Below are 26029 nucleotides of genomic sequence, written 5' to 3' on the forward strand. Positions count from 1 at the left end.
ATGGGCTGACATTTTAGTTTCTTTTCAAGTCACCCCTGGGGAGAATTTTGATTTACTATTCCAAGAGAATATTGTGCTCTCTAACTATTCCATGTGTAACACCTCATGGCAACACAATCCTCTAGCATCCATCTGCCTCAATTCAGAGCTTCATGTCCACTACAAAGATTGACCGATAGCCAACAGGTTAGACAGGAGAAAACAAGGAAACAAAAAAATTATTTTCAGGGACTATGGGAGCAGAAATGATGGCTCTTTAGGGAAGCAGCAATAATATCTGCCTACGATTTAAAGAAAAGGGAAGGGAAATCCAGTTATCTAATGGACAAAACAGCCCAGTCAAAATTAATTGATATTGCATCACAATACTTGTATCATCCTTATACAATGTTCCACTGATGTAACTCCATAGTAGTGTCACTTACTTACAGAATAAATCTGGAACCATTATAAAACACAGGTCAGTCCCAGAACATTGTGTCTCTGTCATGGTTTTGGAGATGGATAGTAACTCAATTAGAAATGCATAACAATATCTGCCAATGGGCCCCCTACCTTTCCTTTTTTCTTAAAGGGAAATCATTCATATAATTTCCAAAACTGCATTTACTTGCAATTTTCCAAAAATATCCAAGACTGCCTATGTCATTATCAAAACTTGGTGTCTGTAATACAGTGACTTCAGTAAAATATAGATTTCCAATAGAATACTATTAACAGTTTAGAGACAGATCAAGCCATACTAAGCCTTCCAATACATCACAAAATGTTGTTTCCAGGAAACTAGAATTTAAACAGCAGGGTGTAGATTTAGATAGTCTTTGCTTCACAAGGCAATAATGAAGGGAAAAAAATAAAGAAACAACTTGAAAGTAACTTTGTTAGAACATTACTGACAGGAGGTGAAGAAAGTGCTATGAAATCTGTCAGAAATGACCAACCTAGCAATCAACAAATGTTAGTTGTTTGAAAAAGAGTAAGTAAGGGACAGAGCTATGTATCAAAAGATAAAGACAAGGGAACAGAATATAGCAGTGTATGAGAAAAAAAAATTCCATTGCAGCCATGATTTTCCAACAACGAAGTTTTATCTGAAACAAAACCAGCTCCTTAAACTGGTTTAGTAACAGACAGCAAGCACAAGAGATGCTGCTAACATGACTCAGATAATTCTGCCTGGGTGCAAGTACAGAAGCTATACTTGCTATTATTAAATATATTCATATAGTTAAGAAAGCTTCTTATGCTTCTTCAATTGCTCATTCTCAGGATGAAAACCAAGATGTATTAGCAGTCCAATAGTTAATCTATACATACATAGTTAGGAAATAGATAAAACTCCGCATTTACTTTTACCTTTCCAAGGTTAACAGATGATGAATCTTTCCCCCACGCAAGAACTTTCAACAAATGTTCCATGCAAATATGTTAGTCTAAACAGTTGAAAACCATTGCCTCCCATCTTTTGAAAAAAAAAGTCTTAACAGAGAAGGTAGCATTGCTGGATGCACTGGAGCTTTTGTTATACTGCTTCTAGGTAAAGCTACTTTTTTTTTTTTTTTTAATCCTAAGTCACACAGATAGAAAATTACAGCTTCAATTGCTAAAGTACAGCAAAGTATTATAGAACTATAGAGCAGGATGTTATGGAGGCAAAAGACCTTTCTAAGAGGAAGTGTTTCCAGCCAGCTGATAAAATTCTAATCTCCAGTTCACTATCTGAAAGTTGTTGCTATGAATCAGGTGAGCCCAAAGTTAAGAGAAAACTTGGAAAGAGAGATGTGAAAGCTATGTCATCTTTGAATAGCATAAAAAATAAACTACACAGAATTTCTGTGTTTCACATTAAGAAAAAGAACTGAGGTGCACAGAAAAGGAGGAAAACCCTCAACAAACCATGTGAAAAGAGGAAGAGAAGCTATATTACCCCAGCTTCATCTTTGTGGCCACTCAAATGCTCTCATTTTGTAAAATTAATCCAGACACATCTCTCTCTTAACAAAGATGCTGATTTCTTGTGAAAGATGCTGAATTCCTATGACAACACAAATGAAAACATACAAAGAGAAAATTATTTAAGAGTTAATACTAAAGTATATAACAAACACTACATTGTTTTTTCACCACTTCTCACAAAGCTGAAAGAAGAACTGGACATCGTAACAAACTCTCTCCTGGAGAGTAAATTTATATTGCCAGCAACCCTGAATATAGGAGAGAAAATCATTGAACTTAATCTTTATTTAAATTTGGAAGTGTGGTCATGTGCTCTTGATGGCTAGTTGCAGTGATGCTGTTCTGCATTTCTCAATATATTACTAGATTTCTAATGATTCTCACAAAAGTTTCCGTCAGGAACCTGCTGCAACTGCACTAGCCCAAAGTACAATGAATAGAAGAGAGTTTAACACTAGATGGCAATATGCCTTTGCAAAGTATTTCGCTGAGGTGCCTGTAGGTATAGGCAAATATTTTTCCAACTATTATACTATTTCTTAGCTCTTGTGTAGGTTTAGGCATACAGTTTTTATTTGGTTTGCACTAAAATAAACTTTCCATTCATGCTATTGCATTTTTCTCATTGTTTGGTTTAAATTAAGTTTAGACAATACACTGATCTAGAGCTGACCAAACAGAAGAGATTCACGGTTTAACTGAAAGTATGTTATGAATTATTCACTATTCAGTGTGTGTGGAAAACATGTGAAGAATCACATGATAAACGTTGACCAAGTCTGTCACTCTTGGTGTAATGTAAATCAAAAGAAAGCTTATTTTGTGGTCTACCACCTTGCATCTACAGACATCAATCAGAGCATGAACCTAATCATGTATGTATTAAACTCAGGATTCCTTTGGGCAGCATTTTTCTCCATTACCTGAAGCATTAATCTTGGTTATCCATTTTATGCTCATGCCTAAGCATGTAGCCTCTACTGAAGTCCAAGTCAGTTATGCAGGTAGAATAATTTGGATTGTACTACAGTTATCCAAGGTACTTTGGCTGACTTACCTGTACTTAGTGTAGCGCTTTCCCGAATTCCTTGGGAAGCCCAACATGTTATAAATCAAACCTATAAACTCACACTTTGTAAAACTAAACCCACATTATAATTATCAACTAAGCTGCTAATTGATGGGTTGCTTGGTTATTGCCAAGAATGATCAGTACTTGAAGGTAGCATTAATCTGTCTCAGCAGTGGCAGCAGCTCAGAAAGGCCTTGGCCAATTTTCTGCATGACTTTAAGCATACCTTCCTTCTACTGGCACTTCTTTTTCTATGAAAATGGGTCCTTGAAGCTGTTACCACTCCCACACACAACTTATTCGCCCTCCTACCAACTCAGTAAGTAACAGATCCCAAAACGAAATCACAGGTTAACTACCGGTACCATTTTGTCTGTCCATCATTTCAGCTATTTCCCTCTGGATAGGTTGTCCCATATTTCTGTAAAAGGCACTTTTACACTTTTTGTGCTTTATATGGATGTGTCTGTGAAGAGAAACATGGACAGCACAGCATTATAGTAGGTAAGAAAATGGGACATCTTTTTGAGGTACTTTGTAGAGGCAGATCAAAATACCTGACAGAACAAGCTCAATGACACCTCTAAATTAAGTGGAAGTCTCCAAAACATCTCAATTTCTGCCACCCTGATATGCAATATTTATTTTAGTTTGATTTAATGTGAGAGAAACTGGATATATGACCTAAAGCAAAAATATACAGCTTGCTTCTAACGACCATATTGTCAGTCAATGAAAATTTTACTGTAGAAAGTCACATTGGAAATGCCAAGGAGAGCTTTGAAGTGATACTACCGTGCAGCCTAGTTGGTATTAATAGACACAGTGCAGTGACATAAAATCACAGTCTTCCATTGTAGCAGTTCTGACAGTTTCATTCAGAAAATGTTTGTGGCAATATTTAAATCAATCACCAGCCTCTCAAGAAAACACTTGATCAAAAAAGATTTGTAATGTGCCATGAAAATATGCCCGCATCCTAGCATAAAAGGCTTCACTGGTTAAAATGAGTAAGAGCAAAAATAACCAAAAAATACAAGAATCCAAAGAGAGTGAAGAATGATAAAAGGCTGGGAACAGAATGGGAAGGGGGAAGGGGGGGATAATAGTTCTGAAGCAAACAACTAATTCACTAATTCTTCACTCCTAATTCAGGATCTAAGTACCAAAAACTAAACTACCCACACAGGTAGATGATACTCATTACCAGCAAGATCCAATATCTAGGAGAAATTGCTGGCTTATATTTGACCTCCGCTTGCATTTTTATAAAGGACTTTTTGTTTTATTCCAATAGAAATAAGAAAATTATTGAAAGAACACTTCTTCCCTCCCACATATTTGCATTTCAAATCTTGCAGCATTGTGCTAGGGCATGATCAGAAATCATTCCAGCTGAGTGGAACAATTGCCTTAATCATAGTTATTGTAGCCTACCTCAAAGTTAAATATAATTATTAAAATTTAAAGAAAGCAGCAACCCAAACCCCTCAGGTATTCTAAGGTGCACAAGTACAATAGCTTGATGCTTGATTACACACAGGGAGGTTGTTTGGACTTATGTCAGCACGTGGATGAAACACTTCTGGTTTATGCTCAAGCTAGAGAGCTGTGATGATGGCTGGCTGGAAGAAAATGTTCTTTTCCTCCAGTATGAGAGATACCTCACCTCCCACTGTCAAAACAACATGATCCTGTCAGTCCCATACAACTCATTAGTAAGTCTAAATGACTAGACAGTGTTAGTGGTCTAAAGATCTTTGTCTCCTAGTAATTTGCTACAAACCTTACTTCTTTCCTGCAGTGGCAGTCTGGTTATGCGATACAGCCATCCATCACAGCCAAGCAAGGTTGCTTATATTCATTCACAGAATTTGGGGAAAAAAGCATAAAGGGCTTTTACACTACACAAAATTCAGGTTTGTGAGTCACTGATGGCCTAAGACCAAAATAAGCACCACCACTGTGTGAAATAAGGCCAGCTAAATCCTGATGCTCTGGTATTATATTATTCATCTGTTAAGACACAACAACCAAGCTGCATCTTAATCTGCAACTCCTCCACATCAGTCTTGAGTTGTATATTTTATGGCAACAAAGGTGAATCATATAGAACTGGAGAGAAAGTGCTCACATTTAAAAGGAGGGAGCTTAACAGTCCAGCAAAACTTCAGATAAAGGTTGGATCGGGAATGTGATCTCTTTTTGCATCAACACTGGGATCCAGTTTTTTAATAATGCTTTTTCTTCAGAATAGGTGGAGGAAACAGATTTTAACATCCCCTTTTTCCTGTATTTTGAAGCCCCTGTAAGCCAGTGCAACTTTATGAAAGATAAAGAGCTAATCCAACTCAAACCAAATGAGTATCTGGAGCAGCAGATGCACATATCCCAAACACAGCCACAAAATGCAGAAGATCAGAAGGTGCTGAGAAGAACATCAGTGGAAGAACAGCTGTGTAAACCTCAAGGGAAATATATTTGGAATAAGTTCATCAGCTTCTGTGCAGTTACTCTATATTTGCATCAGTGTAATGGAGTAGCAGCTGGCCACTGTGCAAAAAAGTGCTTTATCTCAGATTGACATCAGGAGTGCAGCTTTGAACCCAAACAGAAGGCAATTGCCTAGAATGCTGAATGGCCTAAGAACAACCACAGCCCCACTCCTTACCAGTCCCAACACCAACTGCTGCCTCCTGTTTTCTGCTGCCATTTAAGGAAGGATCAGATAATATGGGGCAGAAGGTGATGTCTCCTGCCAGCAGCAGCAAGAACGTCATGCACAGCTCTTTAGGGCCCCTGTTACCATCGCAGATGACTCTATTTGCAGTGTACGGATGGTCCATTTTGTTCATAGTCCTGACAAGCCTTGACCCAGCTCCACAGGACAGCTGAACATGCCTCTAACTCAGTCGTAAAATGGGCTGAAAGAATATTGCATGCCAGCACTGAAATCATTAACAGAAAGTGTGTATCGGATTGGGGCAGAATTCTTTTTGAGGTGGGGATAATGTGTCCCTGTGACACAGGCATGGTGACATGACATGCCTTTGTTTTCCTAGCATAAAGGACCAAAGAAGTCTCTGTTAAGCATTAGCCAAATAGGGACAGCTGATACCTATCTATTTGGATACTAAGCAAGTGACTTGGAGTTGGAATTTTTTTTGTTCTGGCTGTTAGTTTCTTGCAGATGAATGAATGATATTTTCTTTATCTAATCACAGTGTGCAAGAAAGAGACAGACAGGTACACTGTAAACCAGAGGAAACATTGAACTCTATTTAGGGACAGATACAGCCCTGATCTGAGTGGGGCTGAGGAAAGAAGACATGGAAAAGGCATGGAAGTGGACATGGACATCAAAACTGCAAAAGCCACAGTCATGACTTCAACACCAGAGGCTGGAATAAGTATCCCACCAGGGGACATTTCAGGGAGGGGGAAGGAGGTGAGACAGGGTGGGACGGTTGAAGTCCACCTACGCCTGCCTCCTTCTCACCCCGCCAATTCTACACTGGAGTATTCTCCTAATATGCTTATCAGTGTATCTTCAACTGGTGATGATTCTCCTCCACTGCCAATGAAGAAGTAGCATCTCAAGCTGCAAGTCCAATTCTACACTGTGTTTAAATACCAAGCAGAATTAACCCTACACTTAAAAGCTGGGGGAGGGGGCAAGCATCACAGCTTGGAGAAGATTCTTCATATTGCAGTTTGGGGGTAAAGGGCCAAATTTTGTCCTTTGGATTACTAAGCTTTTAAATACAATAATAGCACTTGAACTGTGAACCTGCTTTAAAGCACTGAAGGACTGTTAATGAAAACTTACATTCCCTAAACAATGTCAAAGATCCAGCAGCATTTCTTAACACACTGACTTTTCAGATATCACAATACAGGACACAACACTAAGCCGTACTTTTACTTGCTTAATAATATTATGCTTATCACGATCCCATAAATATTTCATCAAGTTTATTGGTAAGATAAAGGCATATGATCTACACCTCATATATTTTCCTTTGTACTTCCAAGGCAGTGAGGCAGGTTCAATTATTGTCTTTATCATTATCTCCTCCTCTTCCACCTTCAGCTGTTGTTTTAACACAGGCTGCAGGCATATTAAAGAATTAGTTACCTTGACTTTGAAAGCAGCTATAGTTCTCACACCTCTCACCACCTGCAACAAGGGATTGCAGCAGTTATGAGTTAGCTGCCAAGAAAGCTCCATCTCCTGCTCTCTAGAGTTTCAGTCTCAGGAACAACGGTACATTGCACAGCACACTGTTTCATTCTCCCTCTATGGCCTTCAGCAGGAAAAGAGTTAACCAATACGGTGCACTTTAAAATAACTCCAGCCCTTTATGTGTGTTCCCACAGAATTAGCAGCACCAAGATCAGATCAGAGGAAACAAGTATCAGTTTGTCATGGCCAAAGTAAGAATAATTTCCACTTCCTTGTTAAAGAAATCTCACATAGAGTGTGAGGCAATGGGTGTTTGAAAAGAATGAAGTTAAACCTTTCTGCTTCTGTTGTATATCTGCTGTCCCTGCTAGACGTATCTACAGTACCTGAAGAAACTGAATGGAGCCTTGCAATTCTGAGAACTTGCCTATTTTTTCTCAGTGATACCAGTTGGTCTAATTAAAAACCTTGCCTTGCAAAGCAGTGCATTTTAGGAGTGGCACCTGATGTCACATTCTCTAGAAACAGCAAAACACATAGTCTCTTCAAAGAGATTTTTGAAGTATGATAGCCAGTGGAGGCAGGAAAATGTACAGGGTGTGAATAGCTTTAATCAGTTGACCCACATCTCCCCCAGGTCCCTCATTAAAAAAAAAAAAAAAAAAAATTCTTTCTCAATAAAAGTGGGCAGCTCCCCAGATTTTTCTATTTCTGCATGAGTGTGTTCGACTTGTCAGGCACAAAAGTAGAAATGACAGATGAACCATCTCGCACCAAGAAAGTCTGACCTCTGAATGTTCCATAGAGGAATCTCTTTAGCTCTGACAGGTGGGAAAGATACAGCGTTGTTACTTCAGGAAAGAGAACTGATCCCTCTAGGCAAGCCCATATCTAATCATTAAAAAGGAAACTTTTGTTATTTGTGCCTTAAACAAACTTGAGATTAGATAACCTTTTTGGGTAGCAACGTGATTTTTTTTCAGTAATTTCTTTTAAATTCTTACATACAGAGAGCTTTTGATCACTAAGATATCACCCTCAATTTTTACATATTAACAGGGCTTTCATTAACACATGAATGTGACTGAACATAGACCGATAAGCTTGTAAGATCAATCCTGTCTCTTGCAACACGGTCTCCGAGCTAGCTTTTTTTCTTTACTTAAAATATACTGGGGAAATGACAAAAACAACTCTTGATTTATGCATGCTGTAACAATGAGAGTGTTTGCAGCAGAGAAATTTGAAAATAAAAGATTTACCTAACTCTGTGAAATCATGGGGTATAGTTCTAAAAAACAGTGGCACACACTTTGCCACTAGAGACATAGTCAATCTACTGGAGAGATGGAAAGTTCATTAATCTTTATTTTTTTGCAGTGAGTTTAGGGTTATCCCTGCTCCTGTGCAACAAAACCGTCTGCTGTTTATTCCTCTTACAGACCACAGCCAAATCCAGGGAAAAGTCCAGAAATCCTTTATAAAAAAAAAAACCCAGGTGTCAGCACTGCTTCTTCTAAGCTTTCTAGTACAAAGTGTTCAGAGAAGACTGTGTGAGCACTCGGAATGAGGATGGTTTACTAGCTCTTTGCATATAGTAAGAGACAGCATATCTGCAGCTTTTTCAGTATTGAGAAGGCTGACTGGCCCATACTAAGTCCTAGCTTAAATAATATGATAGAAGGCAACTTCTAGTTCTTTACCTTCACCTGCCTTGCAAGTGCCAGGGGCAGGAATTAGAGGGCTCAGAGATTATACATGGGACACAGAAATTGAGTACAAAATACACTTTCCATTTCACAAAACCCCTGAAAAACACTAACCCAAGAAGGGAAAAAAGGGAGGGGGAGGCAAGCTCACAGCCCGCTTTCGGACTTCACCGAGCACAACTGACTCCTCCCCTCTTAGCCACATATCTACTGTATCACCACATCCAGCCAGGGACCTTGGTGTGCAAAATAGCTGAAAGCTACCCTCAGGATGAGAGCAAGGCAGCTTGTGTGTGGAATTTGGAGTCTGTGTTTCATGTTCTGCCTTTTCTGCATCTTTCTTCACCAAACGACAGCTAAAAGGAAACTGAAATTTGTGTCCATAGTAAGTAGATAGTTCATGGGCAAATGGAATTTCTTCAAAACCTGTCACTTACTGCTCTTCTTGTAGTCTGGGGCGGGGGGACCACATTTTGAATATTTAAGTGTTTCCTGCATATTCAAAATTCACTATTGCATTGTACCAAAAATCCTCAATTTTAAATAAGATTTTATAATTTTGTCTCCTTTGTGCAGTCCTAGATGAACCTAACTTTCTGGACTGACAAAGAATGCTTTTTTTATAGCACTAAGAGAGGAATCACATAAGATTCTTTTTTAAATTGTGAAAGAGGATTTCATAACTAAACATAAACTGTGCAAAAACCCTCTTTACCATGGAAGAGTTTCCACTTTTCCAGTGGTTTCAGTGGATTAACATGCAAAACAAATTTCATTATGTGAAACCCAAACAAGTGTACAATGGCATTGAATAAGCAACATAGAACCGGTGCTGTGAAACTAATGCTATTTGCAATGATTATGACGCACCATTTGTTTGCGGGAAGCGTGAATCTTGTTCTGAACATCGCACATGCTTGTAAATCACTTATACACTTTTTGCGCTGCAGTTTTTGATTTTATTTCTCCTTACTTGGATTAAGAAAAAAAAAAAAAACAACTGGTGGTAAAGTTTTAAAATTATATGACATATATCTACAGGAATTATGCTGGACAAGGTAAGAATTCATTGCAGGAATGAAAAATCTTGACGTATTTTATAGATGTATCTTTCATCTGAAGTGAAATTCCAGAACAGGTTCAATGTTTTCAGAGTAACAGTTTAGTCTGTATTTACATATTAGATGACACTTTCATCACCTCTTGTGATGAAAAAGTCAACACGTGGCTTTTTAAGGCTAATTTCTTCCAAGTATGAACGCTTCACAGCAGTCAGCCAGAGAAACTGTATCTAGAGAAGTAGTTTGGGTTTTTTCCTTCTGAATTCCCAGTTAGTCCTACCAAAATACTAATGTTCTAACATTTCTGGAAAATTACTTACATGCTTCTGTCTGTTTTCTGTTTATTTAATGTTGTGGTCTATACCTCCTAAAATATATAAAACCTCTTTAAAATATATTAAGATATTTTATAGTTTTTATAACTTGCAAAAAAATTATTTGAGCTAATTACTTTCCAAATGCCAGGAAAAAAAGAAGAGTTACATTTGTCTAAATAAATAAAATGGGTATTTTAGCTACCTAGACCCAAGAAAAACACCATAAATATATTTAGCATCTGTCAGATACAGTACTACTGCCATTGCATATTCTTTGTGACTGCACTAATTATATCCATCACAAAAATCCCAGTAACACAAAGGGAATTCCATCTGTTTTATCAGGTATTTCGCCATGGTGATCATACCCCACAGGAGTTTTTTCCAACGGACAAGCACAAAGAAATTGCAAGGCAGCAGGGATATGGACAGCTTACTAAGGTGCGTTTGCTTACCTGGGCCAATATACGGAAATATGGGAATGTGGTCTGTTGATATTTGTCTTTTGGAACTTTGTTTTCACTTGGAGAAAGCCCATATTAAGTTACTATACACAGATCTCCAAAAGGACAGCCAAAGAACTTGCCAGAAAGCTACAACTATGAGCAGTCACTCATTTTACATGACACTGAGTCAGCCTGTTCTGGTCCAACAGCAGCATATGTTGAGCTGTTTGATTCCAGACTGGGGTCTTCTGGGAGGAGAAGTGCTGACCGCTGCAATTCACCCAAGACCAAACATGGAGCTTTAACCATGAGTAGCATAAGGTTGTGTAAGTGCTCACAGACCACTTTCAATCTCTGCTGAGTAGGAGTGCCTCCTAGCTCATGAAGTACCAAGATCAGTACTAGCAGAAACTTCTCTCATGCTATGCCAGGGAAAGCTCAGCTATTTTAGTGCAGGCATTGGTGGAATACAGCAGAGCTGAGCTTGCACACAAGTATCAGTTGACGACAGTAACTAGCAGCAAAGGCAACTGCAGAGTCCAGTTGCAGAAACTGCGTCTCTACATTGACTGTAATTCGTATTAGCTGCCTCCTCTTGTGAATGGAGCCAAGGGTGAACTCCTGTACTAGCAGGCCATAAGGGAATATGTGGGCACCAGGTGGTTTTAACCCTACTTCTGCTCTGCTCCCACCAGCATGACCCACTGTGTCTGTGCTTCATTCCTTTTTCCCCAAGATATGTTGTTTGGATGGAAAAATCCACTAGTTATTTGCCCAGGATTCTGAGAACCAGGCAGCCTCACTGAAGTAGTTTAGATGTGCCAAAAGTCTGGATGTCCCAGATAAATGGCTACTGTGCATGTGTAGGCAGACTGTGAGGTGTGTGTCCCTGTTAGGCTGCTGTAGAATAAGTTCGCTCATACACCTGACGTCCAGTGGGTCCAGCACAATGCACATGTTTCTCCCTCATGGGGGAACTAGTCACTTGCCAGGTCTCCACCAAAATCAGAATAGAGCAAACTGCCAGAGATGTTCCTCCTTCTCGCCATTCTTAGGAGGCCAAACTGATCTCTAATGCAAGGTCAGGCCTGTTTCCTCTCATGTCACCTCCCTTGAAGAAACAGGAGTAACAGACCGGCTTCCTACACCTTAACTCAGCTGTGACTCATTCATTCCACATAGACACTCTGCAGGTTCAGCACTGCCTGCCAGCTTGCTCCAGGGCATGGAAGGCTTCAAGACCCAGGTGTCAGGATTTAACAACACACATATTAGGCAAGCTGGGGCAGAAGCCTAGGCCAAGCATATACCCTAGGAAACTGGATGCACTGTTCCAGCAACAGAAAGAGTTGACCACATACACACACTGTGGGCCATGTGGGCACGCTGGATAAAGCCCTGAGTTAACTTGGTCTGACCTCATAGCTGACTCTGCTTTGAACAGAAGGTTGGACTACAGACTTCCTGACATCCCTTTCAACCTGAATTATCCTATGATCCTATGACTTAGAAAAGGACTTTAGGAAGCATTAAGTAATCACTTTACTTGAGATCCCAGCGCAGGATAATGATTACACAAGCAAAGTTGAATATATTCCAATTTTGGCCAGGAAACACCAGGTACAAGTAAAAAGATGACAATATTGAGACTATTACAGGGACATTGCATGTGATTCTCATGTCATGTGTTTACAAAATTATGTTGGTAAGTTGAAAAATGTTCAGCAAAGAGCTACTAAAATGCTGAGGCTGGAAAACCCATTTTGCTGTGAGAGTAGAGAATTGCCATCTATTTAGTTTAACACAGAGATTAAGTGACTTGATTCCATCTTATTGATTATCATCTTACTGGGAATATACCATCTGTGATGGTAAAGAATGTGTCATTCAAAAGCTTAATAAGATCCAGTGGCTGAAAGCTGGGGACATAGTCAGGCAAGAATCAAGAATCAAATGTCTCAGATAATAATTAGCCATTGCAGCAAAATACCTGAAGGCTTGGAGGGCTTTTACTTGAAGTCTTCTACTCAAGATTTTCTATCTTCCTGAAAAAAAAGATCTTGCTCAAGCTAAAACTGTAGCCTCCATAGGGAATGACTGGTGATATTCTATGGGATTCATATCCTGGACATGTCTTCATGGACAGGTGGTTGCTCTGTCTGCACTCCCAGTTAATCAGCTGTGAGCCAGAAACAGAGCAGAAACTAGACAGACAGAACTAGGACATCTCTATGCCTGCTTTAAGTCACCCTACCCCTCCACCAGTCTTACTAGCTTGGATAAACATACACATAGCTTTCCGTAGAGCAAAATGCAAAACTGCATCTGTCAGGAAGACATATCCAGTACTATGCAATACTGCAAATGCAGCAACTTTATTGCTTTTTTTCTCCTGTCTTCTTTCCTCCTTCACTTTAGAAAGAAAAAGCTCTTTATCAAAATAATATGAAATATTATCTCATTTTTTGGTTGTAGGAATGGATGCATAGCACACTTGTTGAGCCTCTTACACTGTTCTGTTACTTCTACAGCTTGGCATACAGCAACAGTATGAGCTTGGCCAGTACATGCGGAGGAGATATTCTTATTTCCTGAGTGTTGTATACAAGCAGTGTGAGGCAAGTACTGGATCTGGGAGGGAGGATGTTTTTCATGGATGTTAATGGGACTTCCTGAATGCATGAGATTCTGAACCTGGTACGCTTGGAGATAATATCTATTGGATTCAATGTAATTCCAAAGTATCCCTGAAACAGTGGCTCAACTTTTATTCAGGCTGATGGTTAAGTGAAAACTGTGTGAAAGGCTTTTTAGGCTGTATATCAGGTTCAGATGCCTCACTGTTGTATGGCAGAGTATCTATGTCAGACATCTCCAATTCTACACTTCCATATAGGGTACAGATAGAGCTTAGTTTTAATTTAGGGTCCAGCTGTTCAGTGCATACACGATATCCCAAAGCCTAGATGGTCAAATGGAGTCATTCTTATGCTTTTCACTAGGACTTCTAAGGGAACTGCTACCATGTTGCAGCTCTCTTGTCCACCAAAATTTTATTCCAAGGCCATTTCTCCCTCCCCCTTCTTTCTCACAGTCTTTCTTCATCCCACTCTACTTTAATGCCATCTTCCCCAGCACAGTACCAGTCCCCATCTTTCCTACCAAGAGAAAATAAAAAACCTAACAGGAGAAATGACCTTCCAAAACTTTTTTCTTTTTTTTTTCTTGCTTCAGATTTATGTTCAAAGCACTGACTGTGATCACACACTTATGAGTGCTCAGGCAAGTCTTGCTGGGCTGTACCCACTGACACAGGGCCAGATTTGGAACCCCAGAATCCTTTGGCAGCCAATTCCAGTTCACACGGTACCACTGTCACATGATAATGTGAGTATAAACTAGGGCATTTACTTTCCCTTAATCATTAGTAAAATACCTAGGATGTGAGATGAAGGGGCAGGATAAAGGGCATGGTAAAGGCAATGAAAAATACATTATGTTACAAGCATTGTGCAGAAAGGCCTAATAAGCTGGGAAGAAATATTGTCAAGAGTTTCCACAGGAATGGACTTACATATCAGACACCTGGAGTTTACTAAAAAGGAAGAAAAACAGAAGTCCTAGGTACAGAGAAAAAGAATTAACCTATAATGTGAGTAAACCACTACAGAAGTAGATTAATCCTGAACTTACCACAAACATGACTTTCTTTGTGTGAGAAGAGGAAGCATACCTATTCTCACTAGTGTTTCAACATTTCTTAGTCGGCAGCCAATAGAAAAGACAAAAGAATTATTCTGGGATTTTCATTACAGTGAGAATTGAGTCACAGGATTATTTTTCATGTACTTTCAAGGTCAGTGCATGCACTTTGAGGGTTGGTGGAAAAAGTAAAAATGAAAAGCAAGGAGGACTCAAAGCTTTAGGAGCATGAGTTCATAGGGCAATGTATTTACTCGTGTCCCTCCCTCAACAACTCCCCTTGGAGCTGTAAGGAATTGTGTGGATAGCAGCTCTGTAGCCTGCATATACTTGTCCTAGAGGGGAAAGCTGGGCAGCTGAGTGGAGCTGGAGTTTCCAATTTGTGGAAAACGTATGGTAAAAAGCTAGGAAAGATCAGGAGTGTACAGTACGAGTCCCAGTTTGGGAGGGGAGGTTTGCACATGTGATGCAAGATAAATTGTGTGGGCTTACAAGTCTAGTTAACACAGTCTGTGATGATAGGGGAATTAGGTTAAATAGGGACATGGAGCAATGATTCTGACCTTGGGGTGATGAGAGCATGAAGATGGAGGATAGGGAGACACGTGTCTTCCTGTTCATGAACACAGCCTGGCGTAGAGTCAGGGGCTGCTTCTGACACTCTCGCAGATGTCACAGATGGTGGTACCCCAGCAAACAGTCAAGAATACCTGGCTAGTATCAATACCACTAGCAAACTCAGAAAGCAGGTGCTTCACATCTAGGGGAGCAAGTAAGTTTATTCAAACAAATCGTAAAGTCATGAACACATACACATTTTTCATACTTTTTTCAACTATTTGAGTTTTAACTCTATTCATCTTTACTACATGTACAGGCTAAGCTTGAGACTACATGTATCCTTACTACCCAAAACAAGTGTCCATCATTTATTGGTAGAGTCATGCCTGTTCATGAACTTATGGTTATAATTCAGAAATACTTTCCTACCTTCTGGAATAGATAGATTATATTTCTAAAAAGATCAAGGAACTGCTGTACAGCTTTCCAAGCTAATTATCCCTTCAGGACTCTCAAGTTCTTTTAGAAGTTCTTTTAACTGTGGGACTATATAGATAGAGCTTTATTACTGGGAAAAGGACAAAAAGCACATTAGAGAAAAACACTAAGAATATCTCAGTGTCAAATTTTGTTGTAAATTTTGTTTAAAATTTAACACAAAAAACTTCAAACAAGAATAAACTTAGTTTAGCTTAGATAAATGAATTAACAAATTCTTAAGTTATCCCAGTTACATGTAACTTTTAACCTTCATATGTCTAGAATTAATGAAAGACAAAACCAAGTTATAGAAACTTCACAAATTTCTACAATTTAGCTGAAATAAATGAAGTTGTGATAAGTCCACTTAATACAGCTGAGTACGCACAAAGACTCCTATTGCAGTCCAGCTGCTGCTTGGTAATTTGCTGCAAAAAGGTGATGGTGTGTTTAAAGGAAGACTGGACACAATGAGTGACATCATCCCTGGGGAAGCCAAGCATAAAGCAGTTTGTGAGGGCTTGTGTTAGTCTTCTGTCAAGGGACATATTTTGTTTTGTGTAAATGAATCCTTTCACTTTGAACTAGTGCAGCTATTACTCCTCTGAACATTTAAGGATTATTTTGGAAGTAGTCATCAGTATGACTCCTACAGTCCTGAAGATGAATATCTCTGAAAACTACATTCCCAAATTATTTTTCAGCTTGTCCTAACTAGTGCAGCCAATCAGAACAACAATCCTGCAAGGCTATATTGAATTGCAGAACAAGAAACACCTTGCCTAACTAATGTTTTGCAATTTTCTTTTCAGTTGCTATTCTTACCTTTCTCACACTGCCCAAAATACAATGAGCTTCTGAGAGAAACCTTTGCAACAAGGGATTTTCAAAGGCAACTCAAGCAGTATAGGGTAAAGTATTTTCAGTTCTAGAAATCTAATTAAAATGTACCACTTCTGTCAACATTATCTAACAGGTGGGTTTAAAAAATGGCAGTCAATATGCTCCTTCCAGATCTCTAATCTTCACAGTGGGTGTAGACAACATACCCAAAAACCAGTTACAACATTATAGACCCAGCTGGACTGGGTCTTTCCCATCAATTGAAAATTGCAAGTCATAGCGAAGATAAATTATTGACTACCTTGCAAAAAACCAGTCCACCTACCTTCTAGGAGAGCAGACAAAACAAAAACTCAGATCAAATCAGTGCCGATACTTCTCAAATCACTCTGAAACCTCTCTGTTTACTTCCATGTAAAGCAACTCCTTTGATGCCTCTGTCTATATAACTCTCTGCTAGTTCAGATTCCTCTTCCAAAACACTCACAGCTCAATTCCCCAGATTTTCTATAACAGCCTCAGTGCTTTCCTCAAGTACCTGTTCGTGTCTGACACCCAAAGTCTTCATTCAGGTGCTCACTTACATTTTGCTCTTGCCTCTTAAAGGTATCCTTTCCTTTCTTTCTCCACCATCAAAATCTTTGCCATGAGTATGTAATCACTTGCCTATTCTGTTGCAACCTTCGTCTTCACAGGTTATTCAAAATGACACTATCAAACTCACCTGTTTTTCTATAATCTTTAACCACTGACCTCAGGAATCTATCTCTGGCTCTGCATCTGGATATTATATGGAACTGAATCATAATTCCCAGTTTTACCAAGTTTACATCATATTTCCCTTCTGCTCAGTACCGACATCAGAATAATTCTGTTTATCACACTTCCTTTAAGCACTTTTTGTATTTCTGCAAGACTTCCTCATACAGCTGTGTCCCCTCTAACCCCTTCTGAACATTCCCACTAAGCATAAACCACCACCATACTTCAAATCTGAACTCAGATCACCAGCCTTGTCTAAATGAATAGGCCAAATTCTCTTACCACTAGGCAATGGTTCATTGCTTAAGTGCAAATTGTGAAGACTATCTTGTTTCTAAAAATTACTATGTACTAGTCTGGCTGTGTGTTGAAATGATGTAAAAAGGCCCTGTGTACTACAAGTTCACTTTTTTGTATTCCAGCCATTTCTGAAGTTTTTAGCCGCTCATACAGGGTACCCATTGAAGAAATTGAACACTGAAAGAATTTGGAAGCTCTCTGACACTGTACAATATGAGGTAAATAATATAAAGAAAACTCCCAAGGTCCAATAGAAATACTTACACTTCCTCAAAACTGGTTTTAGCTCTTATTTCTATTGTTTGTAAGACATCAAAACAGGGTAGGTCTGTGCGTCCAAACTTTTTTGAACCACAGACTATTTTCAGCTTCTTCCCCAGAAACCCTCACCTAACATCAAACTTGCAACTGAAAATCCTGTAAACTATGTGATGACTATGTGAGGCTGCTGTGGGTCATCCACCACTATAAGGAATACAAATCAACAGCCTGCCAAATCCAATTTTCTGTCAGTGACTGCACATGGAGAATTAGGCAAAAGCATACCCCTTGGATAAAAGTGTCTTGTTACTCCTCCAAATCCCATCACAGAGATACACAGCAATAAAATTTGGTTTTGGCAAAGAAACATAAGCATCCTTCCACAAAGATTTTATGCAAATTATATAAGCAAAAGAAGTCATAATTTGCGTATGGACAGTAGTGGTCAGAGTATTTTCAGGAATTAAGCAGCCATTGGAATGACGTAAATGGCTATTTGTGCAAGTTTGGGAACCAGTTCTTAGCAAAGGAACCAGGCATATCACAAAGAAGGATGGATTTTATAAGAAAAAGGGATACTGTAGTGCCCAACTGTCATGGGTATCTGGGTCCCAGAGTCTGGTACCTCTGACTGGGATTTGAAAAAATCCTGAGTTCCCTTAATTTAGCAACAAGCCCCACTTCATGTCACTTCAAATTCTAGACTTATTTCAGCTGAAGCAAGTGAAAATTGCAGTCCTGTGTTAAAAATTTATTGTTGCAGGCAGCATTTGCTACAAATACTTTAACGCATAATTATTTTTAAACTCAAATATTAATGATAAATTGGTCATGAGTACTGAGATATCCCCTAGAAAACTGAGGCAGTTTTAAGGTGGATTTCACAAGCAGCATGTAATGCTTGAGAGTGATGCTAATGAATTTACCTCTGTGCTGCAGTTTCTCAAAGGCCCAACTTTGGTCAAAGCAGTCTTGAATAGAATGTTAGCCAGGGCCTTAAGTTAAATGAAAGGTTAACATGTTGGGACACCTCACTGTAATTTCAGTGAGGTCACCCCTCCATATTTTCCAAATGCAGGACAGCTCAGGACCACTTTTTATTTCAATTGTTATATCACATTGAGAAACCTATGTCACCAGAGAAATGTGCAAAATTGACAGCTCCCATCAGGGATCCAGCTAAATGCTGGAAGACCAAACCAATTAGTTGGTTTTTTCCTTCTAGTGTCAGATTTGATGAGCTTTGGTCTTTCATACTACTCAGTGAAGACTCTGGGGGTATCAATTATGACATCTGCCATAAAAGTCACTCTCACCCTTTCAAGGATACAAAGAGAGCTTTCTTACATAGCTTTTCAAACACAATTCATGAAACTACAGTAGCATGCATCTCTCTGTATTTGTTATGATTGGCTAAGTGTCACCTGACTTTCAGGTAACCTGGAATCTGAGGTGCTTGCTTGCTTACAGCACTGTCTTAGGTAGCATGCAACTAGCCAATTATTTCCTCAAGACACAAATCACATTTGTTAAAAAAGAAAGTGACACATTATGACCTGAGCTGGTTTAACCTAACATGTTCTATTGTTTCACTTGTTTAAACAAGTCCTTTAAGTAGCTGGCCTTTTCCTTAGAACTTGTTGTTACAAGAACACTCCCCGTGGTGAGCTCAGTCTAATGGCTCACATTCGCAGAAGTTACATTGAACTAAAGGAAAGATACCAACCTTGTTTAAAAAGGAATTCAGGGTAGTGCAAACCAGGCATGTTGGGCATATCTTTCCTTCTCACAGTTGTGACCATTAATCTTGGGGTGCGTCCCTAAGGAAAGACTAATCCATTTCACTTTAGCTTCAGGACTAGCCAACAGACCTGGTATATGTAGGTATGAATGTCTAATCCCTATGCATATACCCCATACTCCGGTACATCCAAATTACAGCTATACATACTCTTACTTGACCTCTGGATCTCACTTATATTTCAGAGCTGCCAGCCCTTAAAATCCTGACATCTGTATAGGATTTGTTTCATTAAAGATCTCAGATATAACTCAGTAGATGGCTGAAAGAGTCGCTAAGTGAATTTTTTGCACCTGACAACTGCATTAGCAATTGGCATCAATAATGCCAGTTGCTTTTTACATAGTAATTTTTAGTATTCTATTTCATCTTCTTGTTGAACACTGCCCTTCAAATTTGTTTTAAGCAGTGTGATGCTATAAATAAGAATTCTACATCTGTCTAAATGCAGAATACAGTCATTATTTTATTATAAAGAGAAAATGTTACTTGAATGAAACATTCAGAATTTGTTCTGACAAGCATTTTGTGCCAGAACAAACAACATTTAGTAGTAGGAATCAGTAAGAAAATCACCATGTTTTCTTTCTTCACTGTAGGATATTAACAATTACACTTTACCTGTTTGGGCTACTCATGGTGTCAGGACCAAGCTGATAAAGCTCTCAGAATTGTTATTGCAGGCGGAATTCGGGTTCCACAAACAAATACAAAAATCACGTTTGCAGGGAGGTAAGCTGAATTCTTACCCCATTTAAAACCAAGAGTAGAAAGGGAAAGAAGAAACGGTATATAACAAACATTGCTACCGATTCCATAGAACTATGAAAGATGCCACGATGTTGATATTGGTGACCAGCACTGAAAGATTTTGATTAATGGGAAGAGAGATGGTGAGGATATGAATCACAAATATCCTAATCCAGCATTATAAAGGTGGTACCATTTTGGTTACAGATTCTTGCCAAACTAAATCAAGTCTGAATTTAATGTAAGCCACCATGCTTAACTTACTTAACAAAATTTTGTTTGTAATAATCTCTAGGATGGTAACTTTGTTGCCTAACAGTCTTCATATTCCACTACTGAGAGTACTAAAATGAGATTATTAAACTGATTCTAAACGCAGCAAATAGTAGCTGAAATTTAAAAATCATTTATACCTTTTTAATCACTCGTTCTCCTTCATTCATCCACTGTCACTCTTTGGGCCTTGTTTTTCGTTTATACAGACACTGTACAGTAAGGCTCTGTGAGCTACAAGGATAAATCACATATAAGCATGGATTAATTTGTTTGCCTTTTTGGAGCTCCAACTTACAAAACTAAGCACAAAGTTCAAACCTCTGCTCTTGCATTACTAACAATTGCTATTCAAAATATGCCAGTAGCTGAAGAAAATACATGTGTCTAATTCTGCTAGAGTGTACAGTTCTCATTCTAGGATTTTAATTTGTCGAGATTCCAACCTTATGCTAACATTAGTGCAGCCATTGATTTAATTCATATAGTTTGTCTTACAACTTTTCAGCAGTTAAACATTAATAAAATAGAGACAACCACATAATTTAAGAAGGCTCAGAGTCTAAAGGATGTGTTCTTTCTTTTTCTGTGGAAATCAGGAAGTCAATGGAGTCACACACAAAAGAGGGCAGTATTGATTACTGTGCTCTTCTTTGCACTGTTCTGCTGGCACAAAGCAGCTGTGAATTCACTGTTTGAAGCTGTTGAGGCTATTAGGGATCCCCAAAATGTTTTGCACAGAAGCAAAATAGGCCCACTGTTCATATAAAAGAAAGTATCAGAATTAACCAGGGTACTCTGCACAGATTACCTATAAAGTCAATTTATAGTGTGCATTTAAAGACAGTTTGTGTTAAAACAGTAACAAGTGATACAGACGTTAACACAAGCATCCCTTTCACTGTCATTGCTTCCCCATTTTCTTTCAGGCATTCTTTTAAAAACTATTCTAAAGCACATCTCAGATGCTAAAAAGCCTTCACACCAGCAAAAAGTGGTTATGTATTCTGCGGTGAGTCCTTTCTCTTTCTTTTATGCTCCCTTTCTGCAGTTATTAAATGCAGTGAAAGCCATGAAACTTTATTTCCTTCATGAAATACAGCTACAAGCATTTTTTATTTGGTTAACCTTAAACATAATTGGATGATTTTCATTTTTTAATGAACAGATAATACTTTGAAACCTGAAGCATTCCATATTCCACCTGATGTCATGGCTTGTTTCATCGTAATATTGTTTGGATTGAGCAAAGAACTGGAAGAACCGTGCCTCATGCTTTATTGAACCTATATCATAAAGATAATTTAGAAACAAACCTCCTGTTTCCTGCATCTTTTTCAGATGCAAAAAGAAAAAAAAAAAAAGAAAAAGGAAGTTAAAGTTAGTTATTTTAGAAGTTCTTATGAAGGCAGTTACTCAGTTGTGACTTTATACTTTTGTTTAGAATGTGCAAACACTGTCATTGGTGAAGGAAATTTTTTGATTGCTCTTAGTAAAAAGCTCCTATTTCTAAACTGCATTTAGATTATGACCTAGCAGGTGTATATCAGCCAAAGAGCTTACCGATCTGATCTTGAATACTCTTTACTTAACATGCAAAATCACTAGTTCTTTTTAAAAGAAGTCTTAACAGCTCCTACTAACTTTGATAAGAACTGCAATTGACTAAGACTTCTTAAATATTTACATATATGTATACTTTATACATGCAGCATTTCAGTTTGTACAGCCATAAAAGGACAGTATTTGCTCAACATTGCAGAGGGCAGAGGGCAAGTATTAATGAGGCCACACAAGTAATGTTAAGTGGACAGATAATGTGCTGGACATATTGTTAACTAATAGGTACATGCAATCATTTTCAACAGGCCTTTAATTAAAGGTTTCTTGTATTTACAGCATGCAGCCACCATTGCTGCCTTACAGATGGCACTCAATGTCTTCAATGGGAAAATGCCTCCTTACAGTGCCTGCCATTTTTTTGAGCTTTACCAGGAAAAAAATGGGCAAGTATCTGCAAGCTGTACTGTTTACACATTCTTTTCCTAAAAAGCAGTTTACTGATGCCCCAGACTAAATTAACTGGATACACAAGGTTCATTACAAAGGAAAAGATTACAGATTGATTTTAATTATTGTAATTGTACTCAATTTAGCAGTTATTGACTGTAGCAGAATCACAGCACTGCAAACCCTCTATATATTGCCTCATTCCAGTGAGAGGTTTTACTCTACCATTTTTATCTGTTTAACTCCTTGACTCTCTACCAAGAAGACAAACTACATGCAAATTGGTGCGGACCATCTATTGTTTAAAAAGATCTCCTCAGAGTACTTCAGTATTCTTCAGAATACATATTAATAGCCAGACAAATAAGCTGGCTAAAAGTTTGTCCCAATCACATCACAACATGGAAAGGCTGTGTGGTTCTGCATACCTAACTTTATTTTGACCACTGTATTTTGAAACAGGCAATACACCATAGAAATGTACTATCGGAATAATTCTTTGAGAGATCCTCACCCCCTCACTCTCCCTGGCTGCAAATTTCGCTGTCCACTGGAGAGATTTACTCAGTTGGTCTCCCCAGTCCTAGTACACCACTGGACAAGAGAATGTAGGATGTAAGACATAAAATGAGGTAAGTTAAGTGCTTTGGGCACATGCACCCAAAAGTAAAGTCGGGATTACCTCTTCTGCCAAGAGCTCATTTGAAGTAACAATCATTTTCATAAGGGTCTGGTCTGAAATGAAAAAGAATCAGATTCAGTAAGACAGATTGTACCCATGGACATAATTTCTACTCCATTGATATATTTATCTATTCCAGCCCAACTTCCTGGTGAAATGGAATCAAGGCTGATTAGACTTTAGGGTACTATTTTTCATGGGTATTTGGGTTTAGTATAGTCAAAAAGCCCTTCAGTTACTGAGGAAGCAGATTCAAATGCACTGAATTGTAACAATTCACCTTAACTTCTCTAACTGTAATTTGTCCAAGCTGATTAACAACATTATGCATTCCCTTGATTTTAGGAGACATTCAGAGATCAAACCAGATGAATAGTATACCAGACTGGTACTTACCAGAATGTCAAACATATATAGACACACATTAGCATACTAACACATTCCCTAGTAGGTTGTCTGTATCTCCATATTAGGATGTCTAACTTTCCATTTTGACCACTGATGATGTTTATGTTTGCAGAAAGAGGCAACAGGAAGGCAGAGAATTGCAGTGTCTGTCTTGTATCTAGCTCTATATTCCTTAAGGGAGGTGAAAAGCAAAGAGACCCCAGGATTCAAAAATGTCCCCACTTTTTTGATGATCAAATGTTGTATCTAACATTAAAAAATCCCATATGGCTTTCTGAATCACTGATCTCAAGAAGAATTTGAAATGTCAGAGATTAGAAGAAAGCAGGCAAGCCAATTCACCTGCTTGCAAATAATTTCCTGTTACGTATCTTGAATCCATGAACAGACTGGAGATAGTTTAGCCAGAATGAATGAATAATTATAGTAGCAGTATTTGAGAGTGGTATAAATCAGAGCCAAGTTCCTCCACATGATGATGACCACAGTACGGAACATAGGAAGTAAAGACAGCTCAGCACATTTGGGAAGGAGATGAAACATTTCTCTGTGCTCTTTTGGCTGCTCAGGAAGGTTTCAGTGTGGAGTGGCTCACCATTTCAACAGACTCCTCCTAACTCCATCAAAATGGGAGCAAATTTGTTAACTCTTCTGCACTTAGTCTGAGCTACCCATTTGTTAAAGTACTATTAACAGATTTGCCATGTTTTCAGAGAATGAGGCCTTATGCTAAGAACGTTTCTCTCCTTTTGTCTTACCTTTAGGTGTTCCTTCCATGATCTTCAGTGTGATTAGCTTTATGAAACAACTCCTCCCATACTGTGATGTGATTACAATCTAACATTTCCCATTAACTTCCATCAGCATGACCAACGGTCTCCTGATCTCTATCAAAAGAAAACATTCGTCAGTACAACAAACCAAAATTACAGAAAGCGGTGACTTATCCTTCATGATCATTCACTTTATTTTTTCAGGTGGTAAAACCCACGTGCAATGCAAAACCATAGTAATTTTTCAAGATTTATTCATTCCAAAGGGGCTTTGGCAGAACTAATTCAAGAATGTAATTGTAGTTATGGTGTTTTGAAGGGCCATAGCCTTAATTTACAGCAAAATTGGAAAATACCTCTGAAGGAGTCTTGCCCTCTTTTGAATAATGAGACAAGAACTTCCAGAGTTGGTGAGGGAAGCAGTGATTCAAAAGGAGCCCCAAAAAGGAGGAGTCATTCCCGTGTCCTTATACTTTATTTTATTCAAGAAGTAATGAAGCATTTTACACAAACAGATCCCAGAAGCTACAAAAATGAGGCTAATGGCTGTTTATTTACCTTTTTCTTTCCTCTGTCTTACTCACACATCCATATTTATCCTACCTCCATACAGAAGGAACATGAGACTTATGGAAAGAATGAACCATGGATCTAGACCTAAGAGAAACCTACAAACAGCCAGGCTGGCTACAATAAAGACCTGGGAGGCAATTGGCTGACCCAACAAGGCTTTCAGATATTGAGTCATTCCATCTCTTTCCAAAAAGACAGCAAGGCCAAGTCTTAATTTTGAAAGAAAAATCATCTGTGGTTTCAAACAGCTTTTCAAACACTTTCCTTCTGTTATGTTACCTTGATTGTATACTCTAATCTGATCATATAAAGTCTGTGCTTCAGGGAAGTCTGTAAGTCCATGCTGTTCTTGACATTAACAACAAAAAGATCCTACTGGCAACACAAAATAAAAAAATCCAGAGCTACATGCTAGTTAAAACATGCAGAATGTGCCAGGCAATCCTTCACTAGTTACATTTTCTAATATTGCTATTGTGAAAACAGTTCATGTTCTTACTACAAAAGCTAGATCAGAACAATCAGATACAACTAATTTCTGAAAATATCGGACACTTCTTTGCTTGAAGAACTAGGCTTTCTTCTTTTTTATTTTCTCACAATGGATAGGACCTTTGCCAACAGCCTTGTTGCCCGCAGGTCATTTCAAAGAGAACCAGAGTAACAGATGAGATGCAGAAAATTTTGACATTCTATCTTCCTTTCCTTGGACCAGGCTTTTAAAATGGATGCTAAGCCTATGAAATGTATATTCCTTTTTAGAACTACAGCATAAGCAGATAACTGCTACTCCAAAAGCTACAAAAGAATCAAAAGAATAAAGAAGCTGAGACATTCTTCATGATCCTCTTTAGCCTCCAGTTCCCAGTTCCTCCCCTCCTTTCTCACACAAATGCATCTTTCAGAAATTTTCAGAACTGCATGAAGACCCTTTTTCTGTCCCACGGATTTGTCTGGTATGGAGGATCATGGAGCTGGACCCTGGCCTCAAGCACTTCAGTTCAGCTATGGAAGTGCATCCTAGCTGGGGCCACTGCTCATAGAACACCAACAGAAGGTCCCCCTTTTCCATCACATCATTGGACCACGTCTTCTTCCCTGCT

The 26029-nt window shown here is 38.6% G+C and overlaps 1 protein-coding gene across 1 annotated transcript; it reads left to right on the forward strand.

The window, feature by feature from the left end:
- Positions 1 to 9194: 9194 nt before the first annotated feature.
- LOC104027221 (prostatic acid phosphatase-like) lies at positions 9195 to 24375 on the forward strand. The gene is made up of 11 exons (XM_009477893.2): positions 9195 to 9308; positions 10647 to 10742; positions 13279 to 13365; positions 13982 to 14134; positions 16303 to 16401; positions 17518 to 17613; positions 20057 to 20189; positions 21410 to 21492; positions 22380 to 22486; positions 22953 to 23105; positions 24345 to 24375. Exons 1-11 carry the CDS (start codon positions 9195 to 9197, stop codon positions 24373 to 24375), a joined length of 1152 nt encoding a protein of 383 aa, XP_009476168.2.
- Positions 24376 to 26029: the final 1654 nt, after the last annotated feature.

The sequence above is a fragment of the Pelecanus crispus genome, chromosome 2 (genome assembly GCF_030463565.1).
Source record: "Pelecanus crispus isolate bPelCri1 chromosome 2, bPelCri1.pri, whole genome shotgun sequence".
NCBI lineage: Eukaryota > Metazoa > Chordata > Aves > Pelecaniformes > Pelecanidae > Pelecanus > Pelecanus crispus.